This window comes from Thunnus thynnus, chromosome 24 (genome assembly GCF_963924715.1).
Source record: "Thunnus thynnus chromosome 24, fThuThy2.1, whole genome shotgun sequence".
Lineage (NCBI taxonomy): Eukaryota > Metazoa > Chordata > Actinopteri > Scombriformes > Scombridae > Thunnus > Thunnus thynnus.
The window spans coordinates 19,444,586-19,464,043 of record NC_089540.1 but is presented as its reverse complement, the minus strand read 5'-3'; the positions used below and the strand labels follow the sequence as shown (position 1 = coordinate 19,464,043).

General features: G+C 39.7%; 2 protein-coding genes and 1 long non-coding RNA gene across 10 annotated transcripts in view; 2 read left to right on the top strand and 1 right to left on the bottom strand.

Annotated features, from left to right (window-relative positions):
* The window catches only part of LOC137177027 (uncharacterized), a 15,355-nt gene extending 10,355 nt beyond the window's left edge, over window positions 1–5,000 (top strand). Inside the window, exons 4-6 of one of the 3 annotated variants that reach the window (XR_010925930.1) lie at window positions 1,874–2,107; window positions 3,218–3,366; window positions 4,871–5,000. This is a non-coding gene — a long non-coding RNA (uncharacterized lncRNA). Of the gene's footprint in view, window positions 1–1,873; window positions 2,108–3,217; window positions 3,367–3,453; window positions 4,616–4,870 lie in introns of those variants that run through there. The other 2 variants (XR_010925931.1, XR_010925929.1) reach the window with 2 other exon arrangements.
* The window catches only part of LOC137177008 (protein piccolo-like), a 14,381-nt gene extending 1,887 nt beyond the window's left edge, over window positions 1–12,494 (bottom strand). Inside the window, exons 1-13 of one of the 4 annotated variants that reach the window (XM_067583087.1) lie at window positions 12,343–12,494; window positions 10,095–10,366; window positions 8,638–9,435; window positions 7,149–7,973; window positions 6,365–6,411; window positions 6,091–6,193; window positions 4,631–5,048; window positions 3,431–3,509; window positions 3,200–3,339; window positions 3,002–3,105; window positions 2,228–2,282; window positions 2,006–2,094; window positions 1,802–1,915 (exon numbers count right to left, since the gene is read on the bottom strand). In XM_067583087.1, coding sequence (XP_067439188.1) covers window positions 1,802–1,915; window positions 2,006–2,094; window positions 2,228–2,282; window positions 3,002–3,105; window positions 3,200–3,339; window positions 3,431–3,509; window positions 4,631–5,048; window positions 6,091–6,193; window positions 6,365–6,411; window positions 7,149–7,973; window positions 8,638–9,435; window positions 10,095–10,274 — 2,952 coding nt within the window. In that variant the 5' untranslated portion in view covers window positions 10,275–10,366; window positions 12,343–12,494. Of the gene's footprint in view, window positions 1–1,801; window positions 2,098–2,227; window positions 2,283–3,001; window positions 3,106–3,199; window positions 3,340–3,430; window positions 3,510–4,630; window positions 5,049–6,090; window positions 6,194–6,364; window positions 6,412–7,148; window positions 7,974–8,637; window positions 9,436–10,094; window positions 10,367–12,342 lie in introns of all 4 variants that reach the window. The other 3 variants (XM_067583084.1, XM_067583083.1, XM_067583086.1) reach the window with 3 other exon arrangements.
* Window positions 7,717–19,458, top strand: lipt1 (lipoyltransferase 1). 3 transcript variants are annotated; one of them, XM_067583099.1, is made up of 4 exons: window positions 7,717–7,810; window positions 15,605–16,183; window positions 17,568–17,789; window positions 19,029–19,458. In XM_067583099.1, exons 2-4 carry the CDS (start codon window positions 15,670–15,672, stop codon window positions 19,439–19,441), a joined length of 1,149 nt encoding a protein of 382 aa, XP_067439200.1. In that variant the 5' UTR covers window positions 7,717–7,810; window positions 15,605–15,669; the 3' UTR covers window positions 19,442–19,458. The 3 variants fall into 3 exon arrangements, with proteins under 3 accessions (XP_067439200.1, XP_067439198.1, XP_067439201.1); XM_067583097.1 differs by lacking the exon at window positions 7,717–7,810 and adding an exon at window positions 13,749–13,822; XM_067583100.1 differs by lacking the exon at window positions 7,717–7,810 and adding an exon at window positions 13,762–13,822 and having other exon boundaries at window positions 15,629–16,183.

The window sequence follows — 19,458 nt, the reverse complement described above, 5'->3', positions numbered from 1 at the left end:
CACACCAGAGACGTCCTCACACACCAGAGACGTCCTCACACACCAGAGACGTCCTCACACACCAGAGACGTCCTCACACACCAGAGACGTCCTCACACACCAGAGCGACGTCCTCACACACCAGAGCGACGTCCTCACACACCAGAGCGACGTCCTCACACACCAGAGACGTCCTCACTCACCAGAGACGTCCTCACTCACCAGAGCGACATCATGAAAAACCAGAACACATTACAACGTAGTAAAAACCAGAGTCACTGTAAACTAAAGTAAATCCAGCTGAGCCACACTTGAACCGTTTTATTCAGTTCAACTGTTCTGACAAAAATCAAAAACTAAAACTAAAGTCGACTAACAGGAAACTAAAGTGGATCAAACTGATCGAAATCTTAATGATCTACAAAATAATGCTGATAAAAAAAAAAAAACAACTATAAAGTCAATCATATCGATCTAAATGACGCTGACGGAAAATTAAAGTTGACTCACTGAGGTCTGACCGCGAACACACACACACACACACACACGTACACACTCTGTTAAGTCACAGTTTGTTCTGAAACATGACAGCACTGACAGGAAGTGTGTGTTTCGGTGCGTGTGTTTTGTGTTTCGGTGTGTGTGTGTGTGTGCGTGGAGTGATAACAGGAATTTGGTTTCAGTGGTTTTTATTCATTCAGCCTTTAGTTTCATTTGCATTCACACTGAGTGAAGTTACTGACCTAAAACCTCGAGCCAACTGACGCAGACTCTCTGCACTTTACTGACTTATTGCTCTGTTTGACTGCAGCGTAACAAACAACTTTTAAAAAACTAAGACCAAAGAGTTTTATAAAGACTCCATGAAGCACTTTACACTTTATTTAAAAAACACAGAAAGGCCTTGATGTGATCTTTACAAAACGTGAGACAAAACTAAACAGTCAGCTGGATAACTGAACAACAGGTTTATGTTCTAGCCATCAGTTTTAATTCTTTCAACTTTAGAAATCCTAAATACTACAATACCCATGAGCCTCAGCTGCTGTGGCTGCAGAAGAAGCCAGAACATGAACTCATCAGCGTTCTTTTTTATCAGTTTCCTGTGCAGTTATCTTTAGCTTCAGATCAATTTTAAGCTCTTTGATTGGATGTTTCTCGCTGAAATGCACCTTGGGAGTCGTAGTCCTTCAGTTTTTATATCCACAAGTTTTTTGACTTTTTATCAGAGAACCAAATACTGTATATGTGTACTTTACTTGAGTATTTCCATGTGATGCTACTTTATACTTTCACTACATTTATTTGACAGCTTTAGAGACTTTAGTAACTTTGCAGATCCAGATTATTGATACAAAATACAATCATCAAACAAACTGTGATGTATTATTATTGATTAAGCTGTCCAGCTGTATAGAGCTGCAACAATTAGTCGATTAATCAATTACTGATTGACAGAAAATTAATTGGCAAACATTTTGATAAACAATTAATAGTTTCGGTCATTTTTCAAGTAAAACTTTTTGGTTCCAGTTTTGAAAATGTGAGCATGTGCAGGACAGATGAACTGATAATGAGAATGAAAGTTAGTTGCAGCCCTACAGCCGTATATAAAAAGCAGCTCTGCCTTTACTAGCTGCAACATTACAGTGATGATTACACATTTATGCATTGTAATCCAATAATATAGTATAAATGTAACAACATGGCCTTTCCTCTGGTGCCTCCTGCAGGATAAACTTTAGGATGAGGATCTAAAAAATCTCATTTTTATCATCTAGTTTTGCTCCTGTTTGACATTTGTGAAAACAGTGTTTCTTACTTTTTTGTTGGGTAGAGCGACAGTCAGCCCGGCCGGTGTCCTCGAACTCAGACTCAGCTTCTTCTTCCACAGATAATAAAACTCCACACACTGAGAGACGGACTTGGTCTGAACCTGAACACACAACAAACAACAACAAAGAAAGTCTAACGGACTCAGCTCATGTTTGATGATCTGCTGGACAAACAGAAGTTTAAAACTCACGGCTTTCTGGACGCTGCTGAAGTCTTTCTGATGAAGCTGCAGAGATTTAACCATCAGCTTCCTCTCTGCTTCGCTCCACATGACACCAGCTGGTTCAGCAAGGTGGGTTGATGATTAATTTATTGGAAATTTATTCTCATAACTTTCTGGCATTGTTAAAAACAACTCTGATTTCCTACAATTGTTTATTTTATATATGTGGATGAAGAAGCAGCAGCTGACCTGAGTGGCTGTTGTCGGAGGTTTCGGGAGTCGACAGCAGCTTCTCCACTGAAACCTGGAAGACAGAAAACAGCAGAAACTAAATCAGACAAACAGGAAGCACAAACACTCTATGGCCAAAAACAAAAAGCCTACATCATATTCTTTTGTCAAGAATGCTTTCCTCAAGTATTTAATTTACTTGTTATGTGGTGAAAACAGCTTCTAACCGTAAATTGAATTGTCCTCTAGTGGTTTTATTATACTCTATTATTAAAATTATATCAAAGGATACACAGAATTACCAAGAAAACTTTGAACAGTTACACATTCTGGGAAATAACCTCATCATCTTCTGTCTGTGCTCAGTACAGAGGTGGAGTCAGGATGTGGTTGACTTATCTTCGACTGGATTTGTGGTTATTTTAAGCAATTTTTAAATAGAGATCTGATCAAGGCAAGCAAAGTTTATTTATATAGCTCTTTCCACAGACACCAGTCACAAAGTGATGCAAACAAATGTAATAATAAGAAGGCATGGCTGCTTTTTGGGGCCCCTATTAACCCCAGTATACATGGTGGTGCACTACAGCTGAAATTATAGTTGCTTAATCAATTACTTTTAAATGCATTTTTGCACAAATGGACTTCACTGCTGCTAATTTATTATGTGAACTTTACATTAAGTGCACAACTATTATATATACTGTACAGATATATGTAAAAAGTCTTCACTGCTCTTTGAATTTGTCATGTTTTGTTGTCTTAAAACATTGAATCAAAAGGGATTTTTACCAGGAAGTCTCCTCTGGCCTCTGATAGGATGTGGAGGGCGTGCTCTGGGCTGGCCCCGCCCCCTGGCACCACGCTGGAGCGAGACATCGACAGGAGAGCTTCCACTGGACGAACAATGTGTCAATCATTAAGTAATCAATGATATAGTGATAATGATAATAATAATAATAATAATTGTGTCTTTCTGTGTGTGCCTACCTCTCTGTTGATTGGCAGGACGCTCCAGTACATCCCACGGCGTCCACAGCAGCAGTGCATCGTGGGAGTCAGAGGGGGCATATTTTCTGTCCTGAAGGGGCGGGATCTCAGCCTGGTAGCCCCGTCCCATATTGATCCGTCTGTGATTGACAGCTCAGGCTTAACAGGTGATCAGAGAGTGACATCATCGCAAAAAAAAAAAAAAAAAAAGAAGAATATGACTTTACTTACGGCTTATTGATTCCTGTCGTTAGTGTTCCAGGAGGAGAAGGAGGGGCTGTCTCCATGGAAACAAGGTCACTGAGTCCATCTGCCAATCAGAAACACAAACATCAATTCCATTATCCAATCAGGTTTAAGGTGTTTAGAGTTAGTGTTGGTTATTAAAGAATATGATTCATGAACATCACATTATTTTTTTGCATAAATTTGTTGTAAAAAATTTTTTTTTTTTTTTTTTAAAAACTTGAAAATTCTTCATTCTTAAACATTTTTTGAACTAAGAAAACTGAAGGATGATTTTGTAACCACAAGTTAAAATCATAAATCATATATGAATGTTTGATGAATGAGACCCACCAGCCAACACATACACATGTACTGATATATCAAAAATATGCTAAACTTTTAAGATTACATCAGCCCAGTCAGGCTCTATTATCATTTATTTAATTCATTAATTCAAAGATAAATTACAAAATAGATAAATAAGTTTGCATTTAAATGTTCCAATTCATCAAAAAACATTTATTAAACAGCAAAAATGCTGATAATTGATTAAATCTGGCAGTGACAGTAATTACAAAAACAGTGTTGACACATGCTAACATCATAGGCTCCGCCGTAGCCCACTCCGCTACTGTTGCAGCTGTAAAATGTTTAAAATGTGTAAAAAAAAAAAAATTCACACAACCCCCACGAAATGACTCGTTCCACTATCAGAATTTGATCCATTCTGTCTGATAACATTTGGAAAGTCTAGAAGAGCCACGTGATTAAATTACTGTATCCTCATTCAAGTTAGCGGAGAGCTAACCGAAAGTTAGCCGCTCGCCTGGAGGAATTCTGCATTCATGCATTCACCGGCCAGCGCGGGAATGTTAAACCCGACACTGGATTCAAACTCTGTATACTGTGAAATACAGAGATTATAGATGATAGGCTTAATCAGCTCTGTGTGAACTCGTTTGGCTTGAATGTAACGGATGTTCATTTATATGTAAAAGTTGTGCACTGTAGGTTTAATTTAGAAAATAATTTGTGGTATTTTGCGCCACCCTCAGGACAAACTTTACATTTTTTCAACAATGGGTAAGGCTGTAAGAATAGCTAATTCATCAGGATGTAGTTTGTCTGTTAAACTCTTTTTTTATCTCGGGGTGTGGGACTCTTGGCCTGTTTTATTTAACAATGAATGATGAATCGACTTACTGTGCGAGTTGTGGAGCTGCACAGTCTGCGCTCTCTGCTGCCTCCTGGTGGTGAGGGAGCAGTACAGCCCCGGCCCCGCCCTGAGAGGACACAGCATGGGAGGAGGAGTGTAGTGACCTCTGCCACCATCACCCCTGGCAACCACTCCGTTACCACTGACAACTCCTCCACTGTCATCACCACCACCACTAGCGACTTTCCCACCGCCCCTAGCAACCGTTTCCTCTTCTTCCTTGGCAGTGTCGAGACGCATCAGGCTGCAATAGAGCACAGCGCCTCCGGTGGCTGAAGACTGGCGAGTGCATCTCCTCTGTTGTCCACTCCTACACACCTTGGACATGTCTTTGGATTGGACAGGCACAGAGACGGGTATCACCATGGAAACAGAGGGTTGGACAGGTGGGGAGGAGTTGTTGCCCTGGAGAGAGAGAGGTGGAGAAATGAAACACAAATGAGGTCACTTTGCAATGCAGCTGTATGAAGTTTAAACAACAGGATGTTGTTTAAAGTACACTGAGAAGACTTTTGATACATTGATATTATGAGGACTCATGCACCATTTTTGGACAAGCTGGTACCCACAAGGTTAACCACTAAACTTGGTTTTTGGTTAGGGTAAAAGTTGAGGTTATGTATGTTGTAATTCTCAGTGGTGGAAAGTACCTTTTTGTCTTTTGACATCTTACAAAAAGCAGTGTGTAGTCGGGGTCACATTTCACATGTCTATGAGTTGTTAACAGCTCCACCAAATAGTGATTTTTCCCTCTAAACTTCTCACATGCTTTCATTTCAATAAATGTTCAAATGATCCAATATTTCAGCAAAAATCAAAGATTAGAGAAAAAGTCCAAAAACTGAAAACAGATTTGTGTATCAGAACTTTGTTTTTTCTTCTTTCCTCTCCCATTAATCATCTCACCACCCCTCAGATTTATCTGCTGACCCTTTGGAGGGGCCCGACCCCTAGGTTGGGAACCACTGGACTAAACTAGCTAACTGTATATATAGTAGTGTAAACTAGCTCCACCTCCAGCAGCTACAACAGTAACATGCTGCTCTAACACTGATGCTTCACTATTAATAATCTAATGATGTCATATATAATAATATATCAGTCAGAGGGACCAAACCACTACTTTTACTGCAATACTTTAACTACATCAAGCTCATAATACTTATGTACTTTTACTGCAATACTTTAACTACATCAAGCTCATAATACTTATGTACTTTTACTGCAATACTTTAACTACATCAAGCTCATAATACTTATGTACTTCTACTGTAGGAGGATTTTTAATGCAGGACTTTTACTTGTAATGGAGTATTTTTACATTGTTGTACTGGTACTTTTACTGCAGTAAAGGATATGAATCTTTCTTCCACCACTGGTAATTCTGGTTTAAGTTAATTCAAAGTCATTCTATGTGATAAAAAGTTAATTTTGTGTGTGTTTGAACCTTGTTCAACCATGTAGCTGATCTGAAGCCGCTGTGGGAACGCATGTGACCGTTCAACGCTGGCAAACTCCTGAAGTCACGTTTACACACTGTACACATCAGCCTGTAACAAACACACAGTGTACATTTTAAAAAGTAAAGCAAAATGTTGAGGATGTGAAACATTTAATACGTTTTACAATTTGTAATACTGTAAAATTATACTGCACATGCAAAGAGGCAAACATACAAAACTTTTATACATCATCATCATGATCATCTTCATCAAAATTACCTGGAGTCTGGAGCCTTCGTGAGGTTTTCATGTTGAGGCTGTTTGATCTGAAAACAAACATTCATTTAGGAAATGTAGATCAATTCCAACAATAACATTTATGTATAATAAATAAGGTCAACAATGAAAATATGATGTAAACTTATCTATTAAAATATTTACTTACTTACTTTATGCACTTATGTAAGTGCCCACTTAAATGCATTATTTAATTATTTATTTGCACACTTATTTATGCACTTACTTACATATTTATTTATTTTAAAGTTTTAAAAAATAAGTGTGAAATTAACTTTTTTCACTTATTTACATAATTATTCACACATTTTTAATGCACAAAGTAACGTGTGCCTTTATTTCCAAGATTGTTTATGTACTTGCTCATTTGCGCACTTACTTTTTAATTAATACTTATTTACTCATTTATACATATATTTACTGTATTTACACACTAATTTAAGTACTAACTTATTTACTCACATGTTTATTTATTTATGCCTTTATTCATTTATGAATTTATTTATTACTTTCTTATTTATGTTCTTATTGATGCACTTACTTGCATACTTACTTATATATACACTATTATTGTTTATATACTATTTGTTTGTTTTAAAAGCACGTACTAACATATTTATGCATTAATTGACTTATTTACACAGTTTCTTGAATATTTACCTATTAACAAACATATTTACTCACTTGTCCATTTGCTTATTTTTAGAACTAACTTGATTACATTTGAGATAATAACTGTTAGCAATTAAAAAGTGAGATAACACACCCAGTTCCAGGTCAAGTCTGGTTGACTATCTCCACCTCCTCCTCTTCCTCTTCCTCTTCCTCTTCCTCGTTTCCTTCCTCCTCCTGACTCTTCCCTCCAGCTCAGCCCAGCAGTGAGGCTTGGAGGCTGGGCAGCACTGCCGACATCCTGGCCGCTTCCCTGTGGAGGGAAACAGCTGTCTAGGCTACTGGCAGCATCAGGGAGGCCCGACTGGTTATGGATTGGCTCAGTTTGGCTCAGGACAACGTGTTGGCTCAGTTGGTGCTGGCTGGGGTCAGAGGTCACAGCATAGCTGTCAGACTCATGCAGACAGCAACTAATGGTTTTATCTCTGTTCAGCTGTGTGGATGTCTGTGTTTGAAACCCTAGTCTCTCTGTCCTGGGATGCATTTGAGGACCAGGACTGGAGATGGCAGGGGTCTGAGGGTAATGAGGACTTGGACCAGGGGTAGAGGGGCTACAGAAGGGCTGGGTGGCATTACTGTCATGGTAACTGTAGGGGACAAACTGGTTGCTGGAGAAGTCCTCTGCAGACAATGACCTGAACTCCACGGAACTCCGTCTCCCCAGGGGCACTCCTCCAGACAAGGATCCCAGTGGAGAGCACTGCAGCTGGGAGAGAGCTGGCTCCAGAGACCCCCAGGTGTCCGCATCTGGACCAGGTGAGTTGCTCTGTCCGTACACATTGCTAGAAACGAGTGTTTGAGTCTCGTAGGGCAGTGTGTTTATGTTCTCCAACTTGGGTCTGTGGTGAGTTAGATCAGTATTGAACTGGTTCTGGTTCTGGTTCTGGGGATGGAAATCCAAGTATGATGTATCCTGGCTCTGTTTAAATCAAAGACAAATGGATTACAGTCAGTGGTGGAAGAAGTATTCAGATACTTCAGTAAAAGTACCAATATAGCAATATAAAAATACTCCATTACAAGTAAAAGTCCTGCATGAAAAATCCTACTTCAGTAAAAGTATATAAGTAGGGGTCGGGCCCCTCCAAAGGGTCAGCAGATAAATCTGAGGGGTGGTGAGATGATTAATGGGAGAGGAAAGAAGAAAAAACAAAGTTCTGATACACAAATCTGTTTTCAGCATTTGGACTTTTTTTCTAATCTTTGATTTTTGCTGAAATATTGGATCATTTGAACATTTATTGAAATGAAAGCATGTGAGAAGTTTAAAGGGAAAAATCACTATTTGGTGGAGCTGTTAACAACTCATAGACATGTGAAATGTGACCCCGACTACACACTGCTTTTTGTAAGACGTCAAAAGCCAAAAAGGTTGGAAACCACTGGTTTCATCTTTAACAATGTGTTGTATTTTAAAAGCTTGTTATATTATCCATTGTGTCAAATCTTCATCTAGAACGTAACTAAAGCTGTCAAATAAATGTAGTGGAGTAGAAAGTACAATATTTCCCTCTGAGTGGAAGTATAAAGTTATATAAAGTTTTTGTTTGAATATAACAGATTGGAGTAAATAACTGACTTACCTGGTGGGAGAAACTGTAGTTGTTGAGCAGGTAGGAAAGATCAGATGGTGGTTCAGATCCGCTCCAGTTTGAATGATCTAAATCTGCATCATGATTGTGGCTGGAAAGGAGGTGGTGAGGGGAGGTCACCTGGGGCTGACAGAGGTGAGGGGAGGTCACCTGGGGCTGATGGAGGTGAGGGGAGGTCACCTGGGGCTGATGGAGGTGAGGGGAGGTTACCTGGGGTTGACAGAGGTGGGGGGAGGTTACCTGGGGTTGACAGAGGTGGGGGGAGGTTACCTGGGGTTGATGGAGGTGGGGGGAGGTCACCTGGGGCTGAAAGTGGTGAGGGGAGGACTCCTGGGACTGGGGTACAAGGTAAGGGGAGGTTACCTGGGCATGAGGAAGGGAAGGAGAAGTGACCTGGTGCTGATGGTGGTGGTGAGGTGAGCTTACAAGGGGATGTTGAAGGTGAGGGGAGGTCACCTGGGGATAGGCAAGGTGAGGGGAGGTTACCTGGGGATAGGCAAGGTGAGGGGAGGTTACCTGGTGCTGATGGTGGTGGTGGGGTGAGGTTACAAGGGTATGTTGAAGGTGAGGGGAGGTCACCTGGGGATGTTGAAGGTGAGGGGAGGTCACCTGGGTATGTTGAAGGTGAGGGGAGGTCACCTGGGGATGTTGAAGGTGAGGGGAGGTCACCTGGGGATGTTGAAGATGAGGGGAGGTCACCTGGGGATGTTGAAGGTGAGGGGAGGTCACCTGGGGATGTTGAAGGTGAGGGGAGGATACCTGGGGATAAGGGAGGTGATGTGAGTTCACCTGGGCAAAAGGAAGTGTACATATAAATAATAAAGTACATGAGTGAGTAAGTGTGTAAACTAGTAAGTACATAAGTAAGCACGTTAAAAGGTACATAAGTGTGTAAATAAGTACTTAAGTAATTACATTGGTATATCTGTAAGTAAGTATGTAAATTGGTCTATAAATAAGTACGTGAATATATGTGATTAAATAATTACATGTGCCAGTGGATAAATAAATCAACAAGTGAGTGCTTCAGTAAGTAAGTGTGAAAAGTACATCAATAAGTAGACAAGTGCATAAAAAAGTAAAAGCGCAGATAAGTAAATATACATAAATATGTGATTATGGGGCTTAAATACTGAAGTGTGTAAATGAGGAGGAGTGCATCAATAAATAGTTGTTAAAATGCATAAATGCATAAATAAGTAAGTAATTAAAAGGTGAGTGCCTAAATACTTAAGTGCATAAATAAGTATACATAAGGACATAAGGAAGTGCATAAATAAGCGCAGAAAGTAAATACAGTGAATAAATAAGTAAAAAAAGCAGTCTACTAAAAAGGCAATAGCTTAAATAAGTTAGTGACTGGATAAGTGCACAAGTAAGTGTGAAAATAAGTACAATAACACTTGAGTGCATAAATAAATAAGTGTAAAAAAGTACATAGTAAGTACCTTGTCATGAGGAAGGTTGCCATGATTCCTGAGTGACGAGGGGGAGAAGACTGGAGGAGGTGAGGGACTGAAAGGAGATGACTGTGAAACAGAGGAGTGATGGATGATGGGGGGAGGACAGGAAGTGGAGAATGTCCACAAGTCAGACATGATGTCAGACACACACACACCTGCTAACATTCAATGTGTGTGTGATTATGTGCATAATTATATGTGTATGTGGCAGATTGTGTGTTATCTTCACGACGCCTTCACATGGATCTGATGAAGCTCTGCAAAATGACACAAATAAAGTCTGATTAACTTTGAGGTGATCTGGTATGAGAAAATAATGGACAAGGTGGAGTCCATTATTGTCTCTATGTGGACACCTGTGAGTCATTGTTGTCTCTATGTGGACACCTGTGAGTCATTGTTGTCTCTATGTGGACACCTGTGAGTCGTTGTTGTCTCTACATGAACACCTGTGAGTCGTTATTGTCTCTATGTGGACACCTGTGAGTCATTGTTGTCTCTACATGAACACCTGTGAGTCGTTATTGTCTCTATGTGGACACCTGTGAGTCGTTATTGTCTCTATGTGGACACCTGTGAGTCATTGTTGTCTCTATGTGGACACCTGTGAGTCGTTACTGTCTCTATGTGGACACCTGTGAGTCGTTATTGTCTCTATGTGGACACCTGTGAGTCGTTATTTTTCTCTATGTGGACACCTGTGAGTCGTTATTGTCTCTATGTGGACACCTGTGAGTCATTACTGTCTCTATGTGGACACCTGTGAGTCGTTATTGTCTCTATGTGGACACCTGTGAGTCATTACTGTCTCTATGTGGACACCTGTGAGTCGTTATTGTCTCTATGTTGACACCTGTGAGTCATTACTGTCTCTACATGAACACCTGTGAGTCGTTATTGTCTCTATGTGGACACCTGTGAGTCGTTATTGTCTCTATGTGGACACCTGTGAGTCATTACTGTCTCTACATGAACACCTGTGAGTCGTTATTGTCTCTTTGTGGACACCTGTGAGTCGTTACTGTCTCTATGTGGACACCTGTGAGTCGTTATTGTCTCTATGTGGACACCTGTGAGTCGTTATTGTCTCTATGTGGACACCTGTGAGTTGTTATTGTCTCTATATAGACACCTCTAAGTCGCTATTGTCTCTATATAGACACCTCTAAGTTGTTATTGTCTCTATATGGACACTTGTGAGTCGTTATTGTCTCTATATAGACACCTCTAAGTCGCTATTGTCTCTATATAGACACCTCTAAGTTGTTATTGTCTCAACGTGGACACTTGTGAGTCGTTATTGTCTCTATATAGACACCTCTAAGTTGTTATTGTCTCTATATAGACACTTGTGAGTCGTTATTGTCTCTATATAGACACCTCTAAGTTGTTATTGTCTCCATATAGACACCTCTAAGTTGTTATTGTCTCTACATGGACACTTGTGAGTCGTTATTGTCTCTATATAGACACCTCTAAGTCGTTATTGTCTCTATATAGACACCTCTAAGTTGTTATTGTCTCTACATGGACACCTGTGAGTCATTATTGTCTTAACATGGATGCCTGTGAGTCATCTTTGTCTCTATGTGGACACCTGGAAGTCACTATTTTCTCCAGCTTCTCTAGTTTACTGACAGCATTTAAATTTTCTGAAACATGACAGTGTTTAAACTGGTGTTATTAAATTTCAGCGTTTAGTGAAATGTTTAAGTCAACATGTAACAGTTTGTCTTTTGTAACTGACGACATACAGACCGCACAGCAGCTGTGCGTGCCTATATGACTAAGTGTGAATGTGAGATAACGAGACACTTCTAAGAATTCGCGCCCAGAGACGATTAAAATGCACCTTCTCTTAAAGTGACACCCTCTTGTTCTAGATGTGAAAACTGACTTTCACATGAAAACTAATACCGATCTGAGTTGTTAGTATTTTGTTGTTCATAAACAGCTAACAGGCAGAACTTCACAGACATTTCTGATTTTTTTAAAATTTGTTTTTAAATTTGATGTGGAACTGTGGTCACATTTGGGTCATTTCCTCTTCAATCTGTCAGCAGCATAGAGATATTTGAAATGAAATGTATAAATCACAGACTATATAACAGATTTATAGTGTTGCATCTGACAAATGAAAGATGTAAAGAGGGATAAAAAACAAGCAGAGTGTCATAGTACTGATCTTACATTTAGCTTAACATTTAAAATCTGAAGGAAAATAACCTCTCACCTGAAACATCATCGACTCCGACTGACTGACTCTGTGAGTGTGTGTGAGTGTGAGTGTGAGTGTGAGTGTGTTGTCAGGATGTGGTCACATGTTCTTCCTCTCTCTGGTCGTCTCTTTAGACACTCTGCTTCTTCCTCATCTCATGACGATGTCAGACACTGAGGAGACAGAAGAGCTTAAAAAAACTAACAATCAAAAATGACTAAAAATATTTATATAATAAAATTAGTTTTAATCAGTGAATTCTATTCTTTATATGATGTTATCAGTATGGATATATGTTCAGAATTAAAACAGAAATTAAGTTTTCTCTTGTTATATGATCATCCAAAACCTCCAAAAAACTATTTTTTAAGTTGCTGTTTTTCCATTATGTTTCCCAAAACTCAAGAAAATGTATTAATTCAAAATTTGCTAAATAACTGATGAGATCTTTGGAATTTAACTAATTAATGGGCTCCTACTTTAAAAAAAAAAGACTAACAAGCGTTTTATTGTTTTCTCTAGAATTCATGTATCCTATTCTACATTCTCATTTATTTTTTATTTCATTATTTTATACCCAGACAAAGATCTGTCATGTTGGGCGGCTGTGGCTCAGGAGGTAGTGGTTCAATCTCTGGCCATCAGTGTGTGTGTGTGTGTGTGTGTGACAGAGAGAGAGAGAGAGAGAGAGAGAGAGAGAGAGAGAGAGAGAGAGAGAGAGAGAGAGAGAGAGAGAGAATGGGGGAGTGAGCAATAGCAACAGCATGGCAGCCATCAGTCTATGAATGTGTGTGAATGGGTGAATGTTGCATGTAGTGTAAAGGGCTTTGAGTGGTCGGTAGACTAGAAAAGTGCTTTATAAATGCATTAGATTAATGTCCAATCCGTCATCACTCTGCGCCTCTTTACTGTAGATCATGTAGATTGATTTTGGTTGAGGGTCGGAACATTTCTCCGGCAGATCGCAGCGCTGCACGGCGACTTTACAGTTAGGGACCGAGGTCAGAGCCAAGTGTCAAGGTACAAACAATCAAAATGGAAAAGCTTTTCTTGCTATTTTAAGCTTCACAATAAAGGCACTGTGCTGTTCAACATGTAATCGAGAATGCACTAAATGTACATACATAATAATAAAATAGCAGTTTAACCTTTGGTGTAATTTGGTGTAGAATCGTACATACATACATCACATTTAACAACAAACTAACTGATCATACAGAGATAACAGAGAGAAATAAAGACTAAATAGAAATAAAACACTACATGTATATACTGTATTTAACGAAAACGTTTTCATAACCGTCTTTCCTTTAACATATACAGACACACAATAATCGGCCTGATTAAAGAACGTAAACTCCTCCACAGGTCGTTGAAATTTATTTGGTAATTTGTTGTTTGTGGCTGTCGCCGCCTTTGTTTTGAAGGCCGAGGGCGGAAGTTGTTTGTCGTTTGTCTCTTCTGACGTCACCGGCTCGGTTCTTCTTCGGTTCAGGTCAGAATGAGAGAAACCGTCTTCAGCTCTATTTTCATACATTCTGTCAAACTGTTTTGTTAACGACTGTTTGTTTAAATTGAAATAATTAAAGTTTCGGTTTGTCTTTTAATGGCGCGAAGAGAATTTACAGCGAAGCTAATGCTAAAGCTAACTACAGGCTCTTCCGGTGTAGTTTACTGTAGGATGGGTCAGTGATGTCATTTACTGAAGTAGTTTATAAAAACTAAATCTGTAGTTCATGAAAGACAAATGAATCCAACAACAGCTTCTTAAAATGAGCCGATATGTGACTGTAAACTGATATAAAGCTTCCAGGAATTATCTGTAATGTCATTTTATTCTGATTTTAGTGGAAACAGAGACTGTGTACAGTTGATACTTTAAATTAATTAGCTAATTTAATTAGTTGTCAGTTGCAGACAAATTGGTAGTTTGTTTACATGCAGGCGTTCAATGCAATTTATATTATTATTATATTACTTTTCTAGTCATGTAATAACAATAAATGAATATTTTTCTGGATTTAAAAGGGGCCGTTCTTCTTAATAAGATTCCTCCAAGACAGTGGTTCTCAAAGTGGGGTCCAGGGACCGCCAGGGGTCCTTGAGGGGATTCCAGGGGGTCCCCAGCAAAAAGGGGAATGATTTATTTCCACTATAATTCCATCCATAAGTAACACAATGTGACTATTTCGGTCATGGGCTTCATACACTTTCAGTAATAAAACATCTAAAAACAAAAATCTTACTAGACAGGGGTCCCTGGTCTAATGTGTGTCCATTTAGGGGTCCTTGATGTGAAAAAGTTTGAATACCGCTGGTCTAGGAATCAACAACAGTTTATAAAGTTAATGCAACTAGATGAACCAAATTCAAATAGTTTCAGAATTTGTCCCAGATTTACAGCTGTAATTACCTGCAGCTGGAGTCTCTACAGCTTATGTAATTACATGTCAACTCAACAGGTTTTTACATTAAAATGCATTCAGACATAGGAAATATATCAATGAAAAATATAATTAATACAGCCTGAACAATGATAGATTTTTGTGACTGATACTGAAGACATTATAACAAAACTTCGGCCAATATTTTGGTTCTCACTTAAGTACATAACATAAAAAGTCCGAATTCTCTGATTCCAGCTTCTTAAATATGAATATTTTCTGGTTTCTTTAGTCCTTTATGACAGTAAACTGAATATCTTTGGGTTGTGGACAAAACAAGACATTTGAGGACGTCATCTCGGTCTTTGGGAAACAATGATCAACATTTTTCACCATTTTCTGACATTTTATAAACCAAACAACTAATTGATTAATCGATAATGAAAATAATTGTTAGTTGCAGCCCCAGCTGTAACGATTATTTTATTGTATATAGTAAAACATAAATAATATTAGTAGATAATATTAATATATAAATAATCTTTAGAGAAAAGTCTGAGCTGGCATCTTCAAATGTTTTATCAGACCAACAGTCCAGAACACAAATATATTCAGTCTACAGTGATGTAAAAGACAGAAAAGCAGCTAATCTAATTCCAAATTATTGGAACTTTTGCTTAACAAATGACTTTAACACTTAATCAGTTATCAAAGTTGTTTTCTGTCAGTTGATGAATCAGTTCAGCCTTAAATCACTTCTTTTAGAAAAAAATGTACCAAACATCTTTTTTTTATATTTGCACAAAAAATAAGTGAACAGTAAAAAGGTTTTAAAACTGTTTTTATGAAAAATATTTGGTTTTAACATGTAGTTCTCCTCTCATTGTTATTAGACGTGGATCTTTTTCTCACTCTAGATGTTTCAAGCATGTGGAGGTGAAGAAGAACCGTAAACGCCATGATGTCACACATCAGAAGGACGTTGTCTCTTCTCAGAGGCTGTTCAGGTGTTTGCAGGTGTCAGACTCGTACCTGCAGCAGTCTGTTGACGGCCTCTGGCGGTGACGCGTCAGGGTTCGTCCTGCTCTCCCGATCCACAGACGTTTATCAGAACCTGGCTTTGGAGGACTGGATCGACGCCAAGGTGGACCTGCAGCAGCGTAGCATCCTGCTGCTGTGGAGGAACCGGCCAGCCGTGGTCATCGGACGCCACCAGAACCCCTGGACTGAGTGCAACCTGCCAGCCATGAGGCGGGCGGGGATCCCTCTGGCCCGCAGGCGGAGCGGCGGCGGGACGGTCTTCCATGACCTCGGGAACCTCAACCTGACCTTCTTCACCTCCAAGAAGGCGTACGACCGGCAGAGGAACCTGAAGGTCGTCACAGAGGCGCTGAGGAAGCTGCGACCTGAGCTGGACGTCCAGGCCACTGACAGATTCGACATTTTATTGAAAGGACACTACAAGATCTCAGGTACTGAACTCTAAGCAGGGCCCTAGACCAGATTTTAGATCGGAGTCCCCAAAAAAGTGCAACCTCCAGTCCAAGATATGAATTCACACTAAAACCAACTGCCACAATGGTTCCTCCAGTCTTCCCAGTCCTCCAGACAAAAAGACAAGTGGGGGTCAAGGTGTCATCCAGTGAGTGTTTGGTGGCATTTTGCCTGAAGTAGCACATGAAGGTTGGTGGCTGAACAGTAAGGCTTCGGAAAATCAAACCAGATGAAAATCCATGCAAGTTAATGGGGAAAGACGTTAAGAAAGGAGACCCCCACTTGGCGACCTGTGCCACATCCAGACCCCCACTTCAAGAAGTGAGAGAATAGGAAACGTGTAGCAGGAAGACGTTTGTGTCTTTCAGGCGTCTGATATAGAAACATTTAAAGGTGAGCTGATGCTCGACACGTCAGGAACGTCTTTACATCCATAGATCCTGATCTGTTTAACCCTTTGTTTCTCTTTTAGGTGGCAGATTTTAACTTTTAACTGTAGATAAACTGCTGCAAACAGAAACTTACGTTTTTAATGTGATGCTTCTTGCGGCAGCACAGAGAGGTCACGCTGAGTAAAAATATCACATTGAGAAAAGTTGTTTGGCGATTAGTTTGAAGATAAAAATGTGCTTTCTCATCACAAAATACTTCTTGTTATGATGTTAGGAGCTTTCATTGTGAAACGTCCAATCAGAGAGCTTCAAATTCTGCTGCTTTTGTAGAATTTATTGAATAATGTACATAAAATTTAAAGGATAATTCCGGTTTATTATAACTTGAGTCTGATTTGGTAGGTTTTTCGATTTTTATCAATAATTAAGAAGTCTGACACGTCGGAAACTACAGATGAAATTATTAATCAATTAAAAGAAAACGAATTAACAGCGATTTTGATAATCGTTTTGATTAATCGTTAATCAAAATGGTTCACTTGTATTTAGTTTAGATTGATGAGAAAATGTGATTGATTAGATAAAGAGTCAGAATCATCACAAGTAGTCAGTTAATTGTTTAGTTAATCAATAGCAAATTTAAGTTATTTCTCAACATTCACACAAACAAACATTTGAAGATGGCACCTTGGACTTTTCACTGTTTTTGATCGATTAATTAAAAAAAAAAGTGACTAATCAATCGGAAACAATCATTAGTTGAGTTATCAGAGAACTCCAGATTCAAAAGGTCGACTTTATAAGAAATATCAATCAATTCAAGTTTCAATTTGGGATCAATTCAGCTCATTTTGATTTGCTTTGTCTCAATTTTCAAAAATATTTAGATTTGAACCATAAAGACCAAATTCAGTTGTTGTTGTTGTTTTTATTGTTTTTATTGTTGTTGTTTTTTTGTCGTCGTCTCCAGGCAGCGCGTCCAGACTCAGCAGGAAGTCGTCGTACCATCACTGCACTCTGCTGCACTCCGCCGACCGCTCCGCCCTCGCCGCCGTGCTCCGCCCCTCCTGCCCCGGTATCCACAGCAACGCCACGCCCAGCGTCCCCTCACCTGTCGCCAACCTGGTGGACCACGCCCCCTCGCTGCAGTGGGAGGAGCTGCTGGACGCACTGGCGGACCAGTACAACGCAGGTACTGGTTTACTGGAGAGAAAAACACTAACAGAAGGACAATAATGTGATAGATCGACGAGGCCCCCTGCTGGTCAGATACTGTCACTGCAGCAGCAGACGAACTCATGATTTAGGGCTTCTTCTATTAATCTGTTGATTATTTTCTGGACTGATCGATTAGTTTGATCTGTAAAATGTCTTGTTTTGTCCACAACACAAAGACATTCAAGTTTACTGTCAGAGAAGTTTAAAGAAACCAGAAAATATTCACATTTGAGAAGCTGGAATCAGAGAATTTGGACATTTTTACCAAGAAAAAAATCACTCATAACAGTTATTCGATTATCAAAATAGTAATTTTCTGTCGTTCGACTCATCGTTGCAGCTCTAAATTATTTCTTGTTAAACTGGTAAAAGACGGCAAAGCACTTATAATAAAGTAGAACCAAGGAAAAATACACATTTATGCTCATTAAATAGAACATAAAATTAACTCGGCAAGAACTGTCACCCCTTAATTAATCTTTATTACTGTTCTAATTAAACTGTAAATTAATTAGAGATCAAACTAGAAGATACAGGAGCTGATATTTGGTGTTTAATTAAAATGAGAACAGTTTTTACTCATGAAGGCACAGAGATGTTACGCTGCGTTCAAGTCATATCGGACTTATCGAAACGAAACCGAACAACAAGCACAAGCTGCTTTTACAGAAATCATTAAGTTGCAACCAGACGACTGCAGATGATGTATGTTTTGGTTCAGGCCTCGATACGAGTCAGGAAGTTAACTCTGACGTACTGTTTAGTTCATTTAAGAGCAGTGAAATTCATTCTCTTCTCCTCATGTGACCCAGAATATACAAACATGGAAATATTTTTGTGCATCTTATTCAGAAATGTTGCATTCAAGTACATTAATTAAAATAATGATGGCTGTTCTCCTGTTTTATGTAACAAAGGACCTTAATATAATGTGATTGTAAATGTTTTTTTCTCCATAAACAAATAGTATAAAACCTAAAGAATAAACTCTCTCTGCTCCCTGAAAGCTTCATTAATGATTAATCACACTTTTATTAATTAGATTTGAAGTTCAGATGTTTGGTTTAGAGATTAATTATGACTGAAGGGTCATAATTAATATCCTGCTGAATGCTGAGAGACTGATGATGACGAGTTAAAAGTCAGTATGTTGCTGTTGGAGATGTGACAGCGGGTGATGAAGAGTTAATGGCTCTCATCTTTCCATCCTCAGAGTTCGGCTTCTGCTCCGCGGCGACCTTCGTTAACCCCGCTGACGAGTCTGCGTTTCCTGGTCTGAGCAGAGCGGCGACAGAGCTGCGTGGTTGGGAGTGGACGTTCGGGAAGACGCCTAAATTCAGCGTCCAGACGCTCCTGGACCTGACAGACGTCGGATCATCAGCTCGCAGCTCCGCCCGGCTGCATATGGAGGTGAAGAACGGCGTGATCGAGAGCTGCGAGCTGGACGTTCCTGCAGACTGGCTGCCGCAGCGGCTGAGCGGCGAGCTGAGCGGCGTGCTGGTCGGAGAGCGGTTCTGTCCTCACCGGACGGCCGCAGGTGTTTCTGCGCTGCTGCGGTCTGAGAGCGGCGAGCTGCACCACAGACTGCACAACCTGTGTGACGCTGTGGTGTCTGTCATGGGCTGAATAAACCTCAAACTACA